The sequence below is a fragment of the Taudactylus pleione genome, unplaced genomic scaffold (genome assembly GCF_031769625.1).
Source record: "Taudactylus pleione unplaced genomic scaffold, aTauple2 ptg000095l, whole genome shotgun sequence".
NCBI lineage: Eukaryota > Metazoa > Chordata > Amphibia > Anura > Myobatrachidae > Taudactylus > Taudactylus pleione.
In genome coordinates, this window is record NW_028284497.1 from 24450752 (window position 1) to 24474535 (window position 23784).

At 39.6% G+C, this 23784-nt stretch overlaps 1 protein-coding gene across 2 annotated transcripts in view; it reads right to left on the minus strand.

Moving 5' to 3' along the window:
* Nucleotides 1–23784, minus strand: part of LRRC2 (leucine rich repeat containing 2) — a 440208-nt gene that overhangs the window by 40933 nt on the left and 375491 nt on the right. For both annotated transcript variants that reach the window (XM_088470067.1, XM_088470066.1), the window contains one exon: nt 499–644. In XM_088470067.1, the coding sequence (XP_088326193.1) occupies nt 499–644 (146 nt within the window). The remainder of the gene's footprint in view (nt 1–498; nt 645–23784) is intronic.

A 23784-nucleotide genomic window follows, 5' to 3' on the forward strand; every position in this document is an offset into this window, starting at 1 on the left:
AAAATTCAAATAAGGGAGCCACACCAACTGCCATCCTCACTGGTTATATCGTCACTGGCAATTGTTGTGGCTCCCCTATTTGAATTTTGGACTATGCTACTGACTAGGATTGTGAACAGCGGGCCTTCACTTTGTGCATGCATGAACAGCTGGCATGGATGCTAATGGCGAACACTTTCAACACTTGCTATGACTTCTTCATGTTTCTCATAAACCAAGGTATGCACAGTACGTGTCACATTTCACAAAATTACGTCAATTACTTTAAAAGTTATAAGGAGAACTTTAGGGCCAATAGCATGTGAAACACCCTGTATTTCCTACAACAATATGCAGTAATTGCTTATACAGCAATATAAAGTAATTGCACTTGACTCTGATGACTGTGGCATTTCCTTATATTGCTATAAGACATCTGCAAGTGCACTACAAGTATTAATCCCAGTCCTATAATTGTTAGCATTGATTTTGTCTATGAATAACATTTACAGCATTTACCTGTCTATGTCCTGTGGGAGATCCTTTAAGTTATTACTGCTGATGTCCAGCCACTGCAAACTTGACATTCGTAAGACACAAATTGGAATAGAAGAGAATTTGTTTGCTGACACATCAACAAAAGTGACCTTTTTCAAATTACTCAGCTGGAAAAGAAACAAGGGAAGCATTCATGACAATTGAGATCATAGAAATGGTCCTAAAATAAGTAATACTTCAATACAAAAATGTTTATACCTTGTGATTTCTAAAGTACTTTGCAAATTCTAAAGCATTTATGCTAAAACAGGAGTAAATCTTCATTTGATTAGTGTAAAATTATGTTTCCGGTCATACATTTATAATCCATTGTATCTTTAACTTTTTCTTCTTTTACTTTGTAATTGTTTCTTACAGAAAAAAATATATATCTTTTTGCACCACTCATAAGAATATTTTGTTACAATGACAAATCAACTCTAAATGTTTATAAAAGTAGATCAAATCAATTTATTTTAAGCAAAATATGTTTATTTTTTTTATTGGACAATTTAGACAAACACACAAATACAATATTTGCCTACATCTATGTTTTATATCTATGTTTTAATAAAAAAACACATTCGTTTAAATAAAATGTCAAGTGAATATCAAATCAAAGTTCTAATCCTCACTATTATTAACCAAACACAAGTCTGTAGATGTTTGGTACATTTCTCAGATTATCCATCTGAATATGGTCGCCTGTGTCAGGGCAGCTATTGTCCATGACAAACCCGTGACAAACAATGATCTTTTTAGCCACACCCCTATTACCTTCCAGGGGATGCCCACTGAAATTCCCAGCTCTTGCGTCCAAATTCATTCTGTGGCTCCTGGTGGTAACCATAGGAATCATGCGACTCGCAGACTGAAAACATTGGCCGCATCTGCATCGACACTGCGTGCATCTCTGAATCAGGCCCTCTGTCCCCAATTTTGTACCGTATATAATAAGTATTTACTATGTCGGCATGAAAATGACACAGTTTCTGTTTATACATTAAATTAACTTAGAAGATTCATGATTGGTGACCCAAACATAAAAATGTTTATCATTCTTGTGTCATTTTTATATCATTCTTTCTTACTTTATTTACTTTTTTATTGAGAGATTCTGGCAGTGCTATATGTATCTCTTGTCTGAACACATATTACTTCATTTAAAATGTTATAAAACCATACTTTAACTTTTCCTTTTCCACCCCTTACAGCAATTCTGTCTTCCACAGTAATGATAGTAGATTGAAATGGTTACATGACTCTCATTCCATACACATTCAAAAAGGAACATTACTACCAATAAAAATCAAACGAACAAGTCATTCTGTACAATCATTTTGTCAATTTGATTTGATGTGTTAAAAATGGATTCTGGTGGAACAAAATAGTTTTTCAACATTATTTGATGGAGAAAAACAAAAAAACAAGTGATTCTTCTGTACACACAGCCTATTCCATATATATATATATATATATATATATATATATATATATATATATATATATATATATATATATATGTGTGTGTATTTCATATATATAAAGTCCAGAGTGTCAGCACTCACAGAGAAACAGTTGAAATTGGGGTGCACCCATAAAGACCAAAAGGTCCTAGCGTATTATAAAATAAAAAAAAAATCAGGCACTCTCCAGAGTAATGCAAAAATAGCTTCTTATTTATTAATCTTACCTCACAGGTGACAAAAAGTGCAGTGCATAAAGTCAATGTTTCAGTCCACTATCAGGACACAGCCACCAGACAATGTGCAGACCAAGCAGCCAAAGAGAGAAATGAGCACCATCACCAAGAACTGACTTATAAACCCCAATCAATAAAGCAAAGAAAACACCCCAAATCCTTGGGCATTATGGGTCAATGTCAATCAGATCATAGCCACAACTAAAAGTATCAAATAGACAACCCTAGTTCATAAGTAATCATGGCCCAATCCTATCAGAGACACAAGTTAGACAAAAGTACTCCAGTACAGGGCTGCAAAAAACCTCAAAAAGCCAGCCACGGGTCTATCCACGAAACCAGAAGACGCATGTAGTGGAACGCATGTACCAGAACGTCAAAAAACCAGAAGGGCTGTGTGTTCCATCGTAACCAGGATACATAACAGTACTATACAAACACCGTGCTGCGTTCCAAATAGCCGAATGTGTCCCTCTGAGTTCAGCCTTTCATCGCATCCTAGCATATCAGCATATGTATAAGCACAAATTAACCATAGCTTCTGCTCATTATGCCACTACCAGCAATATATTGATTGTAACCAGCAGAACTATAACATATTCAGGGGTAAATAAGTCAGCAATTAGAATCACCCACATAAAACAGACATAACAGTACAATTTAGGAATATTACAATTCATTATATTTAAGCATCTGGTAATTTCATATAATTAGCAAACTTACATTACTTACATTAATGATGATAGTGCTCACATATCTCTTTGGCTGCTTGGTCTGCAGTGTCAGGACAGTTGCTGTGTCATGATGAAGGTCCCTTAGTGGACTGAAATGTTGACTTTATGCATTGCACTTTATGTCGCCTGTGAGGTATGATTAATAAATAAGAAGCTATTTTTGCATTACTATAGAGAGTGCCTGCATTTTTTCCATTTTTTAATATGCTTTTTTAATATGAATTTTATCTGTTTTTTTAATTCGTCTTTTTCAACTGTTTCTGTATGAGTGCCGACACTCTGGACTGTCTATAGTGAAGCATGTTTTAATACATCAATGCTTTTTTTGTCCAGCACCTTATGTCAATGGTTATACGCTATTAGTGATTTGGACTGATTATTCGCACTGCCTAGCAATTTTTTGGAGGTGTGATTACTGTCACATTTTTGGGGGGAATTACCCCATTATGTTTTTTAATTATTTATAATGTTTTTTAGATGCTCTGATAATTTTTATTCTATTTTTGTTAGTTCGTAAATTGATGATCTGTTGCAGTGTCTAGATTTATCAGTGTGTCTAGATTTATCAGTTGGTTTATTTTACCTGTGTCTATTATAGGACATGAGATATTCAGTGTATTATATTGTTACTTTTTTCATAATGTCTTTTGATCCTGGACACGAACTTGATGAGGCAGTGCTTAATGTGATTCAGAATATGGTGCAGAGAAGTTATTATTTAACCACTCTTAATTCTCTAAACTTCCTGATGAAACTCAAAGGGATTTGTTTTATCAGTTACTAAGTTTAAAAAAAACTTGAAGTTGAGCTTACTTGACATGGTCTATTTTTATCTGATTATTTCAGAAATAAAAAAAAATTCCTAAGGGCTTTAGGGTCAATAATGTGCCTATGATAGGCCGTAACAAATAGGCCTTTTGTATGAAGTTGTGCAGTGTCCTGAATAAATGTTCACTTGACCTAATGGTACTTGTTATTGAGGAAGTGGGTATTGAACTGGTCAAGCTTCATCAGGACATTGCATCATTTAATGAGGTTTCGTTATTGGTATTGAAGACCGATAAAGCAGACAGTTGGTGTGATCGCTTGGGTGAGCAGATTAATGCTTTTCAGCATGCTTTGGTAACATTTAAATGGATGAAGTTGAATCCTATGAATTATGTTTATGCTAATCACCAGGTGTATAAGTGGGTTAAAGGTGATTCCTATTCTACTAGGGCAAGACATCCACAGTGACAATTTATTTACCATAACCTTGCATGTTGGACTCCTCTTCTTCATAGTCATTCTGAGAGGGTCACATTACGCATTCTGGTTCTAGACAGTCCAATGATTTGAGACCACCAAGTGGTCCTTTTTTAGACAAGGTGACCAGATCCAAAACTGGAACCAACAGAGGAAGTGGCATTGATACCCAATGAAGAGAGGGGTTACAAGTAGAAGGAGAGGCCGGAGCAGCAGATATTAGAGAGGGTATTCAATCTGTCTAGCTATGAGTTGTCAGTAGCAGAACTGGAGGTGCTGTCCTTTGGGTTTTCTTTTGTACCTACCTGTCGCCATGATAAATGTCAATGGTCCGTCGATCCTTATAAACTAGCTTGAAAATTAAGTGGAATAGCTATGGGATGCTGGCAGTTGGGATCCCAGCTGTCAGAATCCTGACACCGGCATCCCGACAGGGCTGTCATACTGACAGTTGTTGTCTGGTGTGCTAACCCTCCCCCTCTCCCTACCCTAACCCTCCCTCTTTGGTGGCTAACCCTAACGCCTCCTCCCCACACCCTAAACCTAACCCTCCTCCTTAGTGCCTAACCCTCCCCCTAGTGCCTAACCCTGCACCCTAACCCTCCCCCTACCCCTCTACTTACCTTAGGTATCCTAGTGGTCAGGATGTCAGCACCGGGATTGTGATTGGCTTTGGGATTTCAGAGCCGGGAATATCAGTGCCAGCATCACGGCCGCCGGGATACTGACTGTATCCCAATTAAGGCTACGTGAATATTTTGGCACTTCTAATATTGACTCTCCACTTAATCAGATACTTAAACCTCCAAGCATTTTTGATCCACAAAGCACTAATGCTAGTATTAAAACATTTTTATGCCTCACTGAAAGGCATATGGCTTTGATTGAGTCTAAAAGTGTATACGATAATCTCACTAGTATGCAACATAGTGCCCTAAATACATTGAAAAAAAATTATAAGATAGTCATTAGGCAAGCCGACAAGGGTGGCGCCATTATTGTACAGGACTGGTCTGCCTATGATAGTGAGATTAAGTGTCAACTTTCAGATACTAACACCTACATCAAGGTTGATAATAATCACTGACACCAAGGTTGATAATAATCCTATGCCAGGTATTTAAAAACCCATTGATGCCATTTGCTGTGCTATATAAGAAAGTGTTAATAAATACATTTTGGATATGGCTTGCCATTGTGAGTGGATTGACAGTAAGGTCATTGGTTGCCTGAAGGTTGAGCATCCTGTATGCTCCACATTGTACATATTACCAAAAATCCACAAGCGATTTGAGGCTCCACATGGGTGCCCGATTATTTCAGCTCGTAACTGTAACCTTTAGCCCAGTTTGTTGACATGTTTTTATAAACTTTGGTGGCTAAAATGCCAAGTTACCTTAAGGATACCAATGACCTGCTAGACAGTCTTAAATCCATCACTTATTTACCTGACACATTTTGGTTGGCGACACTTGATGTGTCATCACTTTATACAGTGATACCCATGAAGGTGGGTTGTGTGCTGCCAAATGTGCCCTTTCTGTTGACATCTCCTATGACCCTCCCACTTAATTCCTGTTGGAACTCAACAAATTGGTTCTTTCTAGGAATTATTTTGGGTATGGTGACAATTATTATATCCAAAACAATGGGACTGCCATGGGTTCTAATTTGGCACCAGCTTATGCCAATTTGTATATGGCTGAGTATGAAGAAAAAATTTTGGGCCATCATCCTGTATTACAAGAGATATATTAATGATTTGTTTTTAATTTGGACCAGCACAGACACTCAATTTTTTTGACCTGGTAGAATTTTTAAATCATTAAGATTCTCCAATTCGGTTCACATGTGACATTCACCACTCTGAAATAAATTTCCTAGATGTCAATATTTTTTGTAGTGGTAATTTGCTTGGGACTACCTTATATTGTAAAGACACTGATCGTAACACACATTCTGCACTCAATGAGTCACTACCCAAGCTCTCTAAAGGAAAGTCTTCCTATATCACAATTCCTACGAGTTTTGAGGAATCATTCTTTACCGTCTATTGCTGATGCCCAGATTGGGGACATGACAGAATGTTTTTTGCAGAGGGTATATTCCTTTGCTACTATACAAAGATGCCTTGCCAAAGCTAGAGCAAGGTTTTCACAGGCTGACAATGTGCAGAAGCGTGCATTGGATCCAACTCACATGATCTTCACAAGCACCTATGATGTCACTGCTAATCAGCCGAAGAAGATAATTTCTAAACATTGGCCTACAATGGCTTCTGATACCTTTATTGCAGGACTTGCTAAGGTACCTCCTTTATGTGCCTACAGATGGGGACCTAATTTACGTGATCAACTTATGCATCCTATAATGAAACCTAAAATTGAGCAGACAAATTTGCTCTCTAGAAGGAGGAATGGGTGCTACTGTACAAATGCACTGACTGCACCACTTGTAGATTGATGCTGGTGGGATCTTCAGTCATACATCCACACAGTGGCAAAAAGATTCCTATATGACATAAATTGCATTGTATGATGGACATTGTCATATACATTATCATTTGTCCATGCAGACTGTATTATGTCTGGATGACTAAACATTGTGCTGGAAACTAACGGTGCTGGAAACACATAGTTCAGATAAAGCTGTTGCTGTGCATTTTTTGCAGTGTGGACATTAAGTGGCAAGCCTCAAATGTATGCTCATAGATCATATTCCAAAATTCCAGCATGGTGGTGACCTTGAGGCGGCTTTGCGCAAACATGAAGCTAGGTGGATCTTTGATTTGGGTACTTTAGCTCCACGAGGATTACATGAGTCTAACCCGTACAATATTTTTTGAGAATAGTTTTTTAAATAATTTTCTATCAGTATCTAAGATAGTCTTTATATTTTTTCTTTATTTTTTTCATTTTATATATTTTTTATTCATTTTTATTTTATTTTTCATTAATTTTAGTTATTTTTGCAATTTTTTTTAAATGACCAGATGCTTAAATATAATGAATTGTAATAATCCTAACTTGTACTATTATGTCTGTTTTATGTGGGTGATTCTAATTGGCTGACTTATTTACCCCTGAATATGTTATAGTTCTGCTGGTTATAATCAATATATTGCTTGTAGTGGCATAATGAGCAGAAGCTACAATTAATTTGTGTTTATACATATGCTGATATGCTAGGATGTGATGTAAGGCTGCACTCAGAGGGACACATTCCACTATTTGGAACGCAGCACGGTGTTCGTAAAGAACTGTTATGTGTTATGTATCCTGGTCATGATGGAACGCACTGCCCTTCCAGTTTATTGACTTCCAGTTCCAGTACGTGCGTTCCACTGTGGTGGAGCACACACCACTTCCTGTTTCACGGATTGACCTATGGCTGGCTTTTTCAGGTTTTTTACAGCCTTGTAGTGGAGTTCTTTTGTCTAATTATGTTTCTGGTAGGTTTGGGCCCTGATTACTTATGAACTGGGGTTGTCTATTTGATGATTTTAGTTGTGGCTATGATCAGATTGAAATTGACCCATAATGTCCCAGGATTAGGAGCGTTTCTTTTGCTTTATTGATTTGGGTATATGTCAGCTCTTGGTGATAGTGCTAATATCTCTCTTTGGCTGCTTGGTCTGCACATTGTCTATTGGCTGTGTCCTGATTAGGGTCCCATAGTGGACTGAAATGTTGACTTTATGCACTGCACTTTATGTCACCTGTGAGGTATGATTAATAAATAAGAAGCTATTTTTGCATTACTCTGGAGAGTCAAGATACAAAAAATAACAACTTAAAATCAGCGCAATCATTGGATTGCTGCCTGTGAATACAAATGAGGAGCATTCATTCATGCTCTCCTCAAAACAAACAATTTATATTCTAAAACAATAATCCACAATAGCGCATGCCACAATAAGTCAATGTTCAATTATGTCCATAAATGAAACTCTTACTATGTAAAAATAAAAAATGCACAGTTGATTTTCCTTGTTTTGAATCTTTTTCAAGCTTGTATCCAAAATTAGTTATCATGTTTTATGTTAAAACCCATAAAACAAGCATATAGAACCATACAGGTGAATCAGGAGCCGTCCACACACATGGTTACCCTTCCAGGTGGTATAAGGAATAACGGAGTGTCCAAAGTTCTAGATCTTTGTCCTCCAACTCCTCTTTAGGATCTAAGTAAGCAATCACGGTGGTTCCCTCAAGTTATTGTGTCACCAGCTTAATGCATTTCAGAGAGGATTTCCTTCATCAGAAGTGTGGGTGACCAATCTAACTAGTAGACATATTTATAAAAAAACTAATAGGATAACTTTCCCCAGCTGTGTTGTATTTCTCCGCTCAGCACGCTCGGGACTCATGGCTGGATTCCACCACTTCAGGCTATGAGTCCCGAGCATACTGAGCGGGAAAATACAATGCAGCTGAGGGAAGTTATCCTATTAGTTTGGGTATAAATATGTGTGGGTCACCAAGCTTCTGATGAAGTTTGTAGAATGGTCACCAAGCTTCTGATGAAGGACATCCTGTCTGCAATGCATTAAGCTGGTGAAACAGTGACATATATATATATATATATATATACACATTTTACATACATACAGGTATATGTATGTAAAGTGTCTATATATATATATATATATATATATACACAGTATATTTATACATATACATTCATTTTTCTACACTACCAAATCTGATTTTTTTTCTTATGGACCACTAACTAATAATTGTATTTATCACACATTGAAAAGTGCTTAGAAAACCAGTTAAAACTGGATTGCCATTATTTGAGACTAAAACAAAAAAGGGTAATAATAGTTACATGTGGAAATGTCAGTAGTTTGATCTACAGTAAACCACTCTGATCAGAGAACTATATACAGAACTAGCTATAAAAGGATAACGTGGTGTGTTCCTTCAGCAGCCTGTAGCTTGGCGTTAACCTTTTAACATAAGTTCACTTCCTTTTTCTCAAGCAAAACTGTGTTATTTTGGAAAATGCATTTGCTACTTTGCAACTTATGAAACTTTCTTTTTATTATATAATAATAACTAGTTTAACTTTTTTTCATTTGAGACATATGTTCAAAATATAAGTTATTCAGAGTGAAAAAGTAAAGAAAAGTAATAAAAATAGTGAGAGGGCAAATAGCACACATTGATCCCAAATGAGCCGATACAGCTTCATAATCTTAGCAATATGAAAAGGTCATTCAATGATATATTGTTGCTATAATTTTATTTCGCTCATGATAGAAAGTGACTGGGAATGCCTAACATTCTAATAGACTGAGGGGCTGATAAAGAGTTCCAGTTCCAGATATTGGGGTATTTTCATCAGGGAAGTAGTCGTATGGGAGGGTGAACCCGGTGTGATTAATTCCTCCAATGGATTCCTCCATTTGTAGGAGTTGCCTCCTCCCCAACGGCCATTTTCCCCAGCACTGCTGTAGGGCTGCTTCCTTTCACACTGTGGGGTCTATTCATGAAGCAGAGAAGAGCCCTGTTTAGCTGAAATCAGCGCTGTTCATGCTATTCTAGGAGCTAGTTTACTGTGGAGAAGTGTATTACTTCTCCAGTGGTACCCCTGCTCTATACCTGTATCGCATCACCATACTACTGTATGGTGAGTGTGATTCATGGAGAAATGGAAAGCTTAGCCTTCCGTCCCTTCCTGCGGTACAGATTTGCTATCTGAGGATGGCGTTATCTGTTACCGCAAGCCGGACAGAGCGGGGAAGCTGCATACTTCCCTGCTGTCTGTTTGGCACCCAGTGCTGGCTCCGCCCCCTTTTCCCAGTGTCCATAGCAGCAGGCCTGTCTTCTCACTGTGCTACAGGGATTGCGGAGGGGCCGGACAGTGCCCAAAGACGTCGGACAGGTAAGTGTACATGAATGGCTACTAAACTTAACTATATATCGCATCGATGTGATGCGATACATATAGCGATATCTTTTAGTAGCCACTTCATGTTCTACATGAATAGACCCCTAAATACAGTCAATTAGAGCATTTGGTTGAGCTGCAGTTTGCTGGCTCAATATGTAGACATAGATAAATAACTGGATATAGAAAGAAGATAAGTCACTCAAATATCGGCATATGGGTTCAGGGCCGGTTCTAGTCATTGTGGAGCTCAGGGCAAAAGTTCCCAGTTGCACCCCACCACCCCAAAAAAAAAAAAAAAGGAAAGAAAGAAATAATTTTTTTAGATAAGATAACATAATGCCACACGCAGTAATGCCCTTTATAACACATTATGCCACATGCAGTAATGCCCTTTATAATACATTATCCCCAATTCAAATTACACCACACAGTAGTCCCTTATGACACACAGTGGTGCCCCTTTTACATAATGCCAAAATTAGTGTCCCTTATGCACAAGGCCCGCAGTAGTAGTGCCCCTAATACAATGCCCACAGTAGTAGTGCCCCTTATACAATGACCACAGCAGTGGTGCCCTTTACACAATGGCCCCAGTAGTGGTGCCCCCCATGCAGTGCCCGCATTAGTAGTACCCCCAGTAGTAATGTCCCCATTAGTAGTGCCCCCACAAATAATGCCCCCTGTAGTTGTGCCCACTAGTAGTAATGCCCCCTATTGTCATCCCCAGTAGTAATGCCCCCCAGTAGTAATGCCCCTATAATCATGCCCCCAGTGCTGGTGCTTCCGACTGAAAAAAAAAAAAACACAATACTTACCTTTAGCCCCGCTCCTGGTTCCGCTGCCGTCCGGTCCGACTGCGGCTCCTCGGATCTATGGGAGATACATTATGACATCATGACATCCCTCCCATAGTACTCTCTCTGCCGGAAGCCGGAGCTCAGGGGGGGACTCAGTGGCGCCCTCTAGGTGTCGGCGCTCCAGGCGACGGCCCTGTTAGCCCGCACCTAGAACTGTCACTGTATGGGTTACATCATAAGGATATGTATTAATCCTTTTACACCATATTTTCTGAATTAAGAACTATACTAAAGAATGGAGTTATTTACAAAGAAATGTGCATTTGAGAAATGCTCTTTTCATGACAGAACATAACATGGTACTTGAATCTGTGGCATGTGTACATAAATGAATCTAGATGCATTATGTATTTAATGATCATTAAGCTGTATGACATGACATAGTCAATGGACTCATTCTAGTAGGTAAAATAGGGAAGTTATTGGTGCATCCAGTGCTGAGCATTAACTTTTCCTTGCTAAATATAATTGTAGTGGATATTTATTAGCACAACAGACACACTAGCTAATTAAAAATGCATATGGCAGATGGGGTTGAACATGATTTGTATATATTTATTTTAGTATCATCTAGAACAGAAGACCAACAGTTTCTGAGTTTATATCGTCTTCTTGTCACGTATATAAAATTTATAGCATCTAGATGACACATCACACATTGTGATGGATGGGCATAGGCCAGCTCTGTGTAGGCAGATAGGGGTATAGCTTACTTTTTAAAGTATATACAACAGCACCTCATCAATGAACAGCAGATCAGGTGCAGCTGAGGGTGCTGGGTCTTGGGTGGCACCACTAGACGCACATTGGCTGTAGGCCTTACTGAGACATTTTCCAGTAAGTTCACCTGATGTATTTTTATCAATATTTTTAATATGGAAGGCACTGGGCTAGTTGGGAGAGCAATCTGTGGTCTATAGACTACTGTTATAGTCAGTTGCGTACCTATAATGGGTGCAGTGTGTGCGGGGCACATGGGCCCCCAGGTCCAGTGGGGCTCCACACTGCACACCCTGCACCCATATTATTTTAAATTTATCTGTCTGTGGTCCCATGGCGGCTGTCAGCGCTGCTTAGAACACCAGAAAAATGGCCACCATGGCCGTTTTTCTGGTGTTCTGTGCATGCGCAGTAGACTCCGGGCACACTCTAGTGTCCAGAGTTTACTGTACATGCACAGAATGCTGGAAAATGGCCATCGCGGCCATTTTACGGGCGTTCTGTGCATGCGCAGTAGACTCCGGGCACACTCTAGTGCCCAGAGGCTACTAATGCTCTGGTTGGCTGACCAGCCACGTCAGTCAGCTGCTGGCCACTGGGGGAGAGGAGGTCACCCCGCACGGGGAGTGCACATGGGCCCTCTCCTCTCTTAAGATGCCCCTGGTTATAGTTCATGACCCCTGACCCTCCTGTCTCTTAACTCCTCACCTTACACTCTGTGACAGGACTTGCTTCCTCTCACATCGTGGGTGCACTGTGAGGCAGTAACATGTAAGTGAAGCTGGAGGAAGAAAGGATTACAATTAAGGAAAGTTAGTGCTAGTAATTATAGGGTAGTTAGGATTACTGGATTTTATTAGGAGTGTGAATAGGTTAATGAACTAAATGTGGTTAATTCATATGAAGTGGTTCTTATGATGAGACTGAGGGAGGTAATTAGGGGTTAATGAATATGAATGTAATTAATTGATGTGTTGGTGGCTGAAAAATAATAGGAATTAAGTAGTTAATGAGTATAAATGGGTCAATAATGTTAAATCAAGTTATTATGGTTATGCTGAAGGAGTTAATGATTCTTGAGGAGGGGTTAATTAATGATGAGGTGATTATACTGTATGAAGGTCAGAATATGATTTCTGTATTGTATGGCAGTAAATGGAATGATACAGTTTCTATTGTATAGGGGGCACTGGAAGTCTTTCCTTATTGTATTGTGATAACTGTGATTCTCTCTGTACTGTATGGTAATTCCAAACTTCAAGTATTGCTGCAATTAGATTGTAACAAGGGCTACTGAAGTTTACATGTTGCTCAAAAACAAATGTAAATCTTTTTTTGGGAAGTGGGTGACACTGCAAATGTATTAGCTTAGGACGGCCAGTACAGTAAGGATATAGCAGATGTAGATATGCCTGTAACAAAGCATATCTGTAGCTGCATCCACCGAGTGCAAGATATGTATTAATAATGAGTATCATCATCATCAGTACAGACCTTGCAAACATATTGTATTAAAAGAAAAACTCTTTGTTAATCCACATTACTATTTTCTTACTGAAGTTTGCTGCCCCTATACAGTATATAAAAATGTTTACAAACAATTTTAAATAACATATTGCACTAGCCAGGTAAACTTTATACTGGAAAGTACATTTATAGAAACATTTTGAATAATGTAGTAAAAACTTTCAAACACCCAAAAGTAACATGCGTAATGAAGACATAATTATAGTAGATGTTGGTCCTGGTAGAAGAATTGATTTAAAAAGGTAAATTTTCACTCCTACCACCATGCACCTTTTCATTCTAATTTGTAATTGTGTACATTTTCCAGAGGCTGTTCTCAAAACCAGGATGGACTATGCTTGGTGACATGTAAGTGCACTAGACCAATTAGATAAGCATTGTATAAGGGCTGATTGAAAAGTAATGAGACTGATTTTTTTATTCAGAATCAGATGACTCCACAGGATCTGAACATTTTACTTTTTCAAAGTGGCGTCCTTCACATTTAATACAGTTTTTGCAGGTTTCAACAACAATTCAAAGACGTGCAGTAGACTCTTTTGTGACATCACTGTTAGTGTTGTAGCTGTGTCATTTTTCACTTCATCATCTGTTGAGAACTTCTTTCCGCGCAGTTGTTTTTTCACGGTTGGGAATGCCCAGAAATCACAGGGTAAGTCCGGGCTATATGGAGGGTGTTCCAGTGCTGTCCCATTAATTTCAGTCAGTGCTGCCAATGAAACAGCAGCAACATGTGGTCGAGTAGTGGCTTGGAGCAAAAACCGCTATTTCTTCAGCAAATGTGGTCTTTTCTTCCACATGGCTCCACGCAAATGGGTTTTCAGGACGTTTGCATAATAGTCACCATTTATTGTCTGTACACGGGGAACTCAGTGTACAGACCGTAGGATCATACCGTGCGCATCAAAAAACAGCAGAAGCATTACTTTACATGCCGAAGGAATCGCAAATAATTTTTTGGGCAGAGGCGAATTTGCGTGTTTCCATACACTGGACTGTTGTTTGGATTCTGGATCATAATGACGAATCCACGATTCGCCACATGTCACAATAAATGTCAGGAAATCGGGTATCCTCTCCAACATTCGAACGGTGTTCTTGCACAATTCAACTCATCGTCGCATCTGCTCTTCTGTCAGATATCTGAGTACCCACCTGGCACACACGCGATGCATTTTCAGTTCCTTTGTCACGTAAAATTAACCTTCTGAAATTTTGCAACATCTCTGCAGCTTTGGCAATGTTGACATCGTAACCACGGTGGATGGTCTCCCAGAACGCACTTCGTCAGTCACTCGCGTATTACCCTCTTTGAAGTGCTTCCACCACCGAAATACTGCAGCACAGCTAATTGTTACTCCAATGTATGCTTGTTGTAACATTTCATGAGTTTCATTTCTGCTTTTTCAAAGTTTAACACAAAATTCAATCACACATCTCTGACGTAATCTCATAGACACGTCTTCCTCATCCGCCATGACGAAACGTACGAAGATCTTCCACTCGCTATGACCAAACAAAGATGACTACGGCAGTCCAATCTCAAGTTCAGACATATTGATGTATGAGCTTCACAATAACCAGCATAGCATTGCCACGTCTACCTTTGGGACAGAAAAACAGTCCCATTACTTTTCAATCAGCTCTATTTCTGCATGTTTTGCAGTTATGAAAAAAAAATTGCAAGCATGTCTGCCACCCTGGTGCAGTGTCTACACCTACAGAATACAACTGTATTGGGGAGTACTGTATAATAAACTGTAAACTTTGCATTGAAAACAAAAATTCAAAAGCTAAGTACAAATCTGGGTGTAGTAGGTATTACCGCCGGCCGCATGGCCGGCAGTTCAAATCCCAACAACGGAAGCCCGGCAGAGGTGAAGATCCCAACTGTTAATTAGGTAAGTATCGCTAGCCTAATTCCCTACCCTAATCCTCCTTTAGGGGTGCCTAAACCTAACCCCCCCTTCCCCACAGCCGAAACCTAACTCTCCCAGGTGGGTGCCTAACCCTAACCTCCCCCCGGGGCTGCCTAACACTAACCCCCCTTCCCCTAGCCTAACCCTAACCCTCCCGGGGGGTGCCTAACCCTAAGTCCCCCCAGGAGCCCTAAAACCTAACCCTCCCCCCCCCCGCGGCTGTCCGTGCCCGACTTACCTTCGTTCTGTATGGCGGGCATCGGGCTCCCGGCGTAGGTCTAATGACAGGGTTCGGGATTTCGATGCCTGTCATTAGTACCTTGCCGGGATTAGACAGTCGGGAAGCCGGCAGTCGGCATTTAGACTATCAGCTTCCTGACTACATCCCGCAAATCCTGTTTGTGAAGTCATACCCCTGCATTTCTGCATTTGTGGACAAGAATATGACAACTGCTGTATACAACAATTAAATAAACTAGCAGGCATGGAGACACGGTAAAAGCATTTTACAGGTAGAACTTTTTTCCAAAGCACAAAAATGATCTGGCTGGCCCTATGGATATAGATATAATGGGATTAACTTTATACCATTTAGTTGTACTTTTCTGAAAAATGGCATTTGTAGGCACACTTCATAAAAATATAATGAAACTATTACATATAACAAAGACAGCCTCATGATTAATTGGTCCTAGTAGAAGAATATTAGGCTAAGCTAATCAGTATTTTAGTGAAAATTAATTAATGAAGGGAATGGAAGTAGTTTATTATTTCTAGTAATGTTTTTGCTGTTCCAACTTTTAGTGTTTTCTGGAGTATCCAGAAACCTAATGAAGTGTTTCATCTGCTTATAGGAGTGTTAACAAAGACTGAGGTGGGGGGTGTATTATGGTAGGTAATTAGGTACACTTGTACATAAAGGAAGGTGGGACCAGATTTTTTTATTTCACAAACAATACTTTATGTACATAAAATCAAATGCGTGATTGGTTAGTGCCCAAGCTTTCAGTATATTCTGCAAGATGAATAAAGACAATGCTAAGAGACAGGCTGACACATGCTGTAATGGATCAGCAGTGAGAGCATTCTCTTTGTCTGCATACTCTGCTAGACAGGTGAAATCATTTAATTATTTATAAAGGTTTTGTACATTTGCGCATGATTATTTTCAGTTTGTTTTCCCTTTTTCTGGTTATGACTCACATGGGTAAATTTACTAAGGTCAGAGTTTTTAGAAGTGGAGATGTTGCCCATGGCAACCAATCAGATTCTACTTAACATTTAACTAGCACCTTCTAGAAGATAATAACTAGAATGTGATTGGTTGCTATGGGCAACATCTCACTTTAGTAAATGTACCCCACAAAGTGGTATTGTCTATGCAGCAGATACAGATGGGTCCACATACATCTAGCCTCCTGGCAATTAAACAGCCCTTCTAGTCGCGCCATGCCGTGGCTCCCTTGGTGGAGCCAGATTAGATGTAATATCTATAAAAAGTAGAGCACCTGCATAGATATAGGTACCATAAGCTTCCAAGCATTCTATAGAAAATTACCACAAGAAACTATATAACCATACAGGAAATTGTTCAGCTGTTGTCATGATACAAAAAAGAAACATATACTGTAAGCTGTTATTTTTTTTGTTCATACCATCATCTTTAAACAGGGAGATTGTTCATTCCAGGGACAAAATCTTCGTTTTCCTATTATCTAAAGTATTTCATTCAAATTATATGATTGTTTGTAACCCTGCAGAATTCTGGGTCTCTGTGCTCAACTCCAACTCTTTTCTATGAACATTATTAGTACAGGATGGCGACTTATAGGCATCCACTTCAATTTGATGCTAAGGCCTGTATTCAATTTGAGGCGAAAAGTCCGGATCCGCAATACTTTTTCACCGATGACATAATTTTGACCTGTTTTGCTTTTACCCCGTATTCAATTTGAAAGACTTTCTGCCTAGGCGGAAAGTCAATGCAATGTAATAGGCGAAAAAGTTTCGATTATGAATAGCAGGCGGAAAAAAGTGCAGAATTGGGGATTTGGGGTGCAATGTTGTGGGAACCCCTGTGCAGCCTTCCAACAGTCCCCAAAGGTAAACTGTGTAAAAAAAATTAAAAAACACTTAAGGACACCCCAAAAAATGACTTTGAAAAAGGGGGCAAAAATAAAAATGTTGGGGTACAAAGTTAAAAACTAGCGAACTTGACTCTGGGGGGGTCCCCAAGTATGCCTCAAGTGTTTTTTTGATTGCAGGTGCTTGCGGCTGGTGGATTTTTCATGATTTTTTCAAATTCACTTTAGCAACTTTTAAATATGCTGACCCCCATTTTGAAGTACCCCAAATTTGCTGGGATAAGTTATTTTCAGGAAAAAATACTTCTGAATACCATTCTGCACCACGTATAGAAAAACGCTATTTAGTAGCTATTGAGCCCGTTTAAAAACAATAAATACCTTCAGCAAGCCAAATCGGGGGGTACCATAGTGAACCCCCATGTCAGAGCATCTTTTTATGGGGTGTCAGGCTGATTTCATCAAATCTGACAGTACTTTCCGCCTGTTCAAGTCTCGCCGGGTCCCGTTTTCGCCTACTTTCAAATTCAATACAGGGTAAAGCGGTCACGCACGCGATACTTTTCCGCCTACAAAACAGGCGAAGTAGGCGAAAGGTCCTGGACGCGAAAAAGTATCGCGGCTCGGCTCAAATTGAATACAGCTCTAATCCTGATTTGTTAACACTGACCTTTTCTCTCTGGACCTATGACCAGCGCCAGAGCAGGGTGATTTTCCACCCTGTACTGCCACCATCCCACAGATCATGTAAGATCATGATGTCACGCTTATGGGGTGGGGCTATCAGAACCAGGAACAAGAGCAAAATGCTTGAGGCCACTCTTCAGTGGCTCTACTGGCTGCATGGTGTTGTTCTACGCACTGTACAAGCCAAATACAGGTGCTGTGGTGCAGCAATGTTGTCGCCTCCAGCACACTGTGACCTGGTCAGCAGCATCTCTCGCACACCCCTAGTTATGGCTCTGCCTATCACATAGTGAGCACCTCAACCCTCAAGAATATCACCTACATTTTCTTAAGCACAGAGTAAGCAGCTCAGGAAAGTTGAATTAATTTACTTATCTCTTACCAAAAGTAGAATCTGGCAACTTTCTGTGATACTACCTTTTCTTATTTTGTATTGTATAGTTGTACCCTATTGTATTAGGTGCAACCCACCTCTACATAAAATACTAACTAAGAGAAGAGAGAGTGCCGATGAATGAGCAGTGTGCTTGATCATGTTATTTTACTATGGGCATATGTGACTGGTACAGAGCAGGATGCATTTTGAATTGCCGAAATGGGCTAAATATATTTTTAGAGGCTATATTTTTTTATGCATATGCTTGTGACTGAGAATCAGCACTTTTACATTTACATACATAGCTAAATAACACTAAAGCTGGCCACACACTAGACCAACTTACATCCAACCAGCCAACTAGCTGATTGGTTGGAATGAAAATCTGGTAAGGGATGAAAGCAAATGACAATCAGCACTTTGCTCGCAAACGCCGGAAAATGGACAAAAACTGTTGTTTGAACAAATTGTTTTGATCAAACATTTAACAAACTTGTCTGACGGCCATTTTCATCTGTTTTCTGGCATTTAGGAGCAAATTGCTGATTATCATTTACTCCCATACATTACCAGATTTTCATTCCAACCAATCAACTAGTTGGCTGGTTGGATGAAAGTTGGTCTAGTGTGTGGCCAGCTTAACACTAAATAGTATTCACAATAACACACATACTAGAGACACAATTAATACTTACAAATACCAGACTCTGAAGAGCTAAAGCTCTTTTTTTTTTTTTTAAGCAACCTTAGTTGACTGCCTTCCCTGAACACCTACAACAACAGTTCATGTTCCAGACTAGCAAAGAATATTGTGCATTAGGTAAGTTTGCAATAATGGAGCAGTTCCCATCTCAGCTGCTGTACATGCTAGCCCTGATCATATACTACAGAAATCCAATATAAAGAATGGCTTGCCAATGTGTTGAACAGTTCTTTCCGCTTTGGGTGGAGATGTTCTTTCAGCTTTATTTTGTCTGTAGCCTACTTTTAGCTAGAGTTTGTTGAGACCATAAAATATACTTTATGTTGCCTTTAAAGACTTAAATACGATATAACCAGTACCTGATCAACCACTATGCTAGTTAGGCTGCTGCATAGGACTCCAAGACTTGGAAGGGCAGCACTGAGGTGGCAGCTGAGGAATACAGGTTGGGTATGGGATGCTGGCACTCAGGATCCTGGGGGTCAAAATCCTGAAGCCGGCATCCTGCCAGGGTTAGGAAACCGACACCTGTCGGTAGGTATCCTAACCCTTCTCCTACCTCTACCCCTAACCCTTCCAAACCCACAGCCTAAACCTAACCTTGACATCCCGCAGCCTAACCCCTCCCCTCCCCCCCACAGCCTAAATTTAACCCTCTCTCTAGTCCCTAATGCTAACCCCTAAAAGCTACCAATGCGTTTCGCTGCTAGCATGCAGCTTTTTCAGTGTAAACTTTCCAAATGTAAATGACTCCAAATAAGTTAGTAAGATCTATTTGTTTATGAAAACCCACTGATACTTTTCAGGGCTTGCTTATCTATTGTGTTTTACAATTGGTTCCATATAAGTGTCCAAGAGAAACCTTATATGAAAATGCATGTAGCCATAGGACTCATTGTGCCTTATAACCAGTGCAGTAAATGGCATTGATTATACCATTAAAATGTATATATCTCTGATTTCTATTTATTTTCCAAGTATATAACAGCTACATAATGGGGGTATGGTGCAATCAGGGAGATTGCTAGACTCATCAGGAAGTCTGGGAAATTGCTACTACTGTATTTCAGGGAGTCTCTGACAATCAGGGAGAGTTGATACATATGGGTACAGGACTTATTTTGTCCTGATTTCATATTCTAAATTTTGAGAGGTATGTTGGTGGGCTGTGAGTATTAGTCACTGTATGAAAATGTTGAGACCGGTGTCTGTAATGTCCATTATTCCAATTTTATCTTTTGTAATCCACTCAACATTTGTTTCTGATTTCCCTTTATCTGACTTTGTACAGAGCAGTACATGGCCTTTAAGTTCCATTTAGATTGCTGTGTTATACAATGCATTTACGCCTTCCACAGAAGCTCCCACTGTTATATTTAATCATTATTGTCATCTTTAGTTGCTAGGCTCTCAAATTGCTTCTTATCTTAATAATTTTAGAACTATAACTTTGCCATTAAAAAGCACCTCTAGTTTCCCATTCTCTTTGACAGTTAGTTTCCGTTGAAAGCAAAGGACACTACGCCCCTGACTTGAACTGGGTGTTTGATTAATGGGTGTATTTTCATTTCTGCTCAGCTCTATTTTCTGCCATTGAAAGGGATTTGCAGATAAGATTTGTTGCTTATGGTTTCAGCATGAAAAGCTTGGCTGCACAGCATCAAACAAAACCAGAGGGCTGAATGTCAATATATAAAAAAATAAAATGAATAAAAGTACACCCAAGACATAACTATGTGCACATCGATTATGTACACCTTATTAGTACATGGCATGGGAAATAAGGCAGATCCAGTGCTGCTGTAAACATTGCAGAACGTGCTCTCATATAGTCCTGTATAGATGTGCATAGCAGAATTATATCTGGCTCATTAATAGGATGGATAGATAGATAGATAGATAGATAGATAGATAGATAGATAGATAGATAGATAGATAGATAGATAGATAGATAGATAGATAGATAACACACATTTATATTATTTTATTATGTTTGTTTTTTGACACCCAGTTTACTGATTATATTTTATATAGGGCGATAATTATAATAATTTCATTGCAGTTATTATCATGCTTTTTAGGCCATTTGCCTAGTGGTGTTAAAATCATGTGTTTCTTAATGCTAGTAAATGTATATAACCTGAAATGGGGATGGAGTCTATTGGTATAATTATCTGTGGTTGGGAGTGACAGGTACACAAACATATGTGTCCACTCCTCATACAGTATTTCTGCAGTCACACAAAACAGCCCCTCTCGGCGTGCCAGGTTCCATGCAACTCTGCTTGCGCCAAGCGACTTATTTGCCTAAAAATGCATCTCAGTTGCAATGCGACTGAGTCTCTGAATCTGTGTGCTACGATGCACACCAAGATATACAAGTGTTGCAGATCAAATTAATCAGCACAGTCTCCTGGTGCGCCCTAGGCACATCGCATTGCAACTGAAATGGGGCGAAAAAGATGCTCATCACAAGCAGAGTCCAGGCAATTTTACTTGCATTAGCGTCTTTTTCACCCTGGCAGCACAGTCACTGCATGCATCTCGCGCCACATGGAGTATTGGGGCTAGGTATATAAAGGACACATCTGTACTGGCAATGACAGTGCTACATGTTTAATCTACTCACATTCATTACAATAAATGCAAAAGGGTAATAGGTGTTCTCTCTATTCACTTCCTGCCTCAATGCAGGAGGTGAATAGTTGATTACCTCCACCAATAGTTTGTTACCTCCACATATCAAATATGCAGTATCACTTGTGTTCTTCTAAATTCCACAGTATCTTATGGTAAAATATGCATTTAAGCTTTTCCTTTGAAACTACTGCCAAAATTGTATTTACAGATTATGTAAAGCATAATCTATATCTATAATAAAGTTGTAATGATTGCGTCTGTTCATAGAATTTTTTTGAGAATAATGCTCCTTGGGATTGTATATGAACTATGGAGACCAAAAAAAAAATTCAGAATTTTTGTTTGTCTGTCTGTTCAATCTGGCATTATGCAAAAACTACGGGATGCATTTGGATTGTGTCTTCAATATTGTATAGCTTAGTCACCTAGAAAGAAACTAAGGTATGTAATATCTCAATGTGACATCAGGGAGAGGAGCAATAAAGGAAAAATCAGAAGCTTGACACTCGGCACGTGCAGCGTACAGGTTCCTTAAGCCTAAAATGGCTAGATGTACATAAAATTTAATATAATTTATTTTGGGACAAATATACTTTTAGGGGCTGTTTATGAACTATGGAGATGACATTTTTTTATTGGAATTCAAGTCCAATATGACTATCTATCTATCTATCTATCTATCTATCTATCTATCTATCTATCTATATATATATATATATATATATATATATATATTGTGACACAGTTAGGTTAGGGGGTCCCTCTCCTGGGTAGAGGACTCCTTCATTTCACACACAGCAGCTGGGAAACAGTACGCCAGACTGGATGCAAGTACAAGCTGGTCGGCGCCAGTCTTTGTTGTGCAATATCAGAAATAACACAAAGAAAACATAAACGTAAATCCTAGCCCTGTCGGGGCACTAACTTCACAGATAGTTCCCTCACTACCAGAACCTGGCAGGGCCTAATGCCCTCACCAGCAACAAAAGCACAGCACAACACTTACAGTTAGGTTTTCAAGTGTCTCTGAGCAAACTCCCTGTCTGCTCTCCCAGGTGAGACAATCAGCCCTCAACACACTAGGCTTATATTGGCCACTCTCAGGTGGAAACCCTAACAAGCCTGTTACCAGGCTAAGAGAACCAAAACCTGGAGTGGCTGTGGGTGGAGCCCTCCCTCTCCTATCACCCACAACCCCCAGGTCCCAAACCGGCTTTTCAAAAAGCCGAGACTCAAGCCTGCTATACTGCAGAATTTCTCCTGGAGGCTTAAAACACATAAGACAGGAATCTGGGACAAATGTACCTGCCACAGACCACTTTACCAATGATCCTATCACATATCCTCCCCCTTTGTTTTGACCTGTGGGGCGGAACAACTGAAGCCCCCAAACAATGATCGCGTGACAACGCATCAGCATTGGCCAGCTGGCTTCCTGGCCTGTGTTCCACTGAAAATGTAAAAGTTTGTAACGCCAAGAACCATCAGTAATTCTCGCATTACTGTCTTTATTTTCGGACATCCACTTCAAAGGGGCATGGTCAGTGATCAATTTGAACTTTCTTCCAACCAAGTAGTACCTGAGAGCCTCTAACGCCCACTTTATGGCCAACGCCTCCTTCTCCACTGTGGCATAGTTTCTCTCATGTACATTCAACTTTCTGCTTAGATAGAAAATAGGGTGTTCCTCACCCTCCTTGTTCTGGGACAGGACCGCTCCTATACCTACTTCTGATGCATCGGTTTGTACTATGAATTCCCTGTCAAAATTAGGAGTCATCAGGACTGGTTGGGAACACAACGCTACTTTCAACTCCTGAAAAGCTTTCTCCGCCTCAGGACTCCATTCTACCATGACTTTTTGTTTGCCTTTGGTCAGGTCAGTCAGTGGGACTGCCATGGTGGCAAAGTTGGGTATAAACCTCCTGTAGTACCCCGTAATTCCCAAGAAGGCTCTCACCTGCTTCTTATTCAGAGGCCGTGGCCAGTTTTGTATGGCATCAACTTTATTGAGCTGAGGCTTTATCAGGCCTCTGCCAATGGTGTATCCCAGATATTTTACTTCCTCCATGCCTAGACAACACTTTTTTGGGTTGGCTGTCAAACCTGCCTTATAGATGGAGTCCAAAACTGCTTGTACCCTGGGTAAGTGAGACTGCCATTCAGGACTATG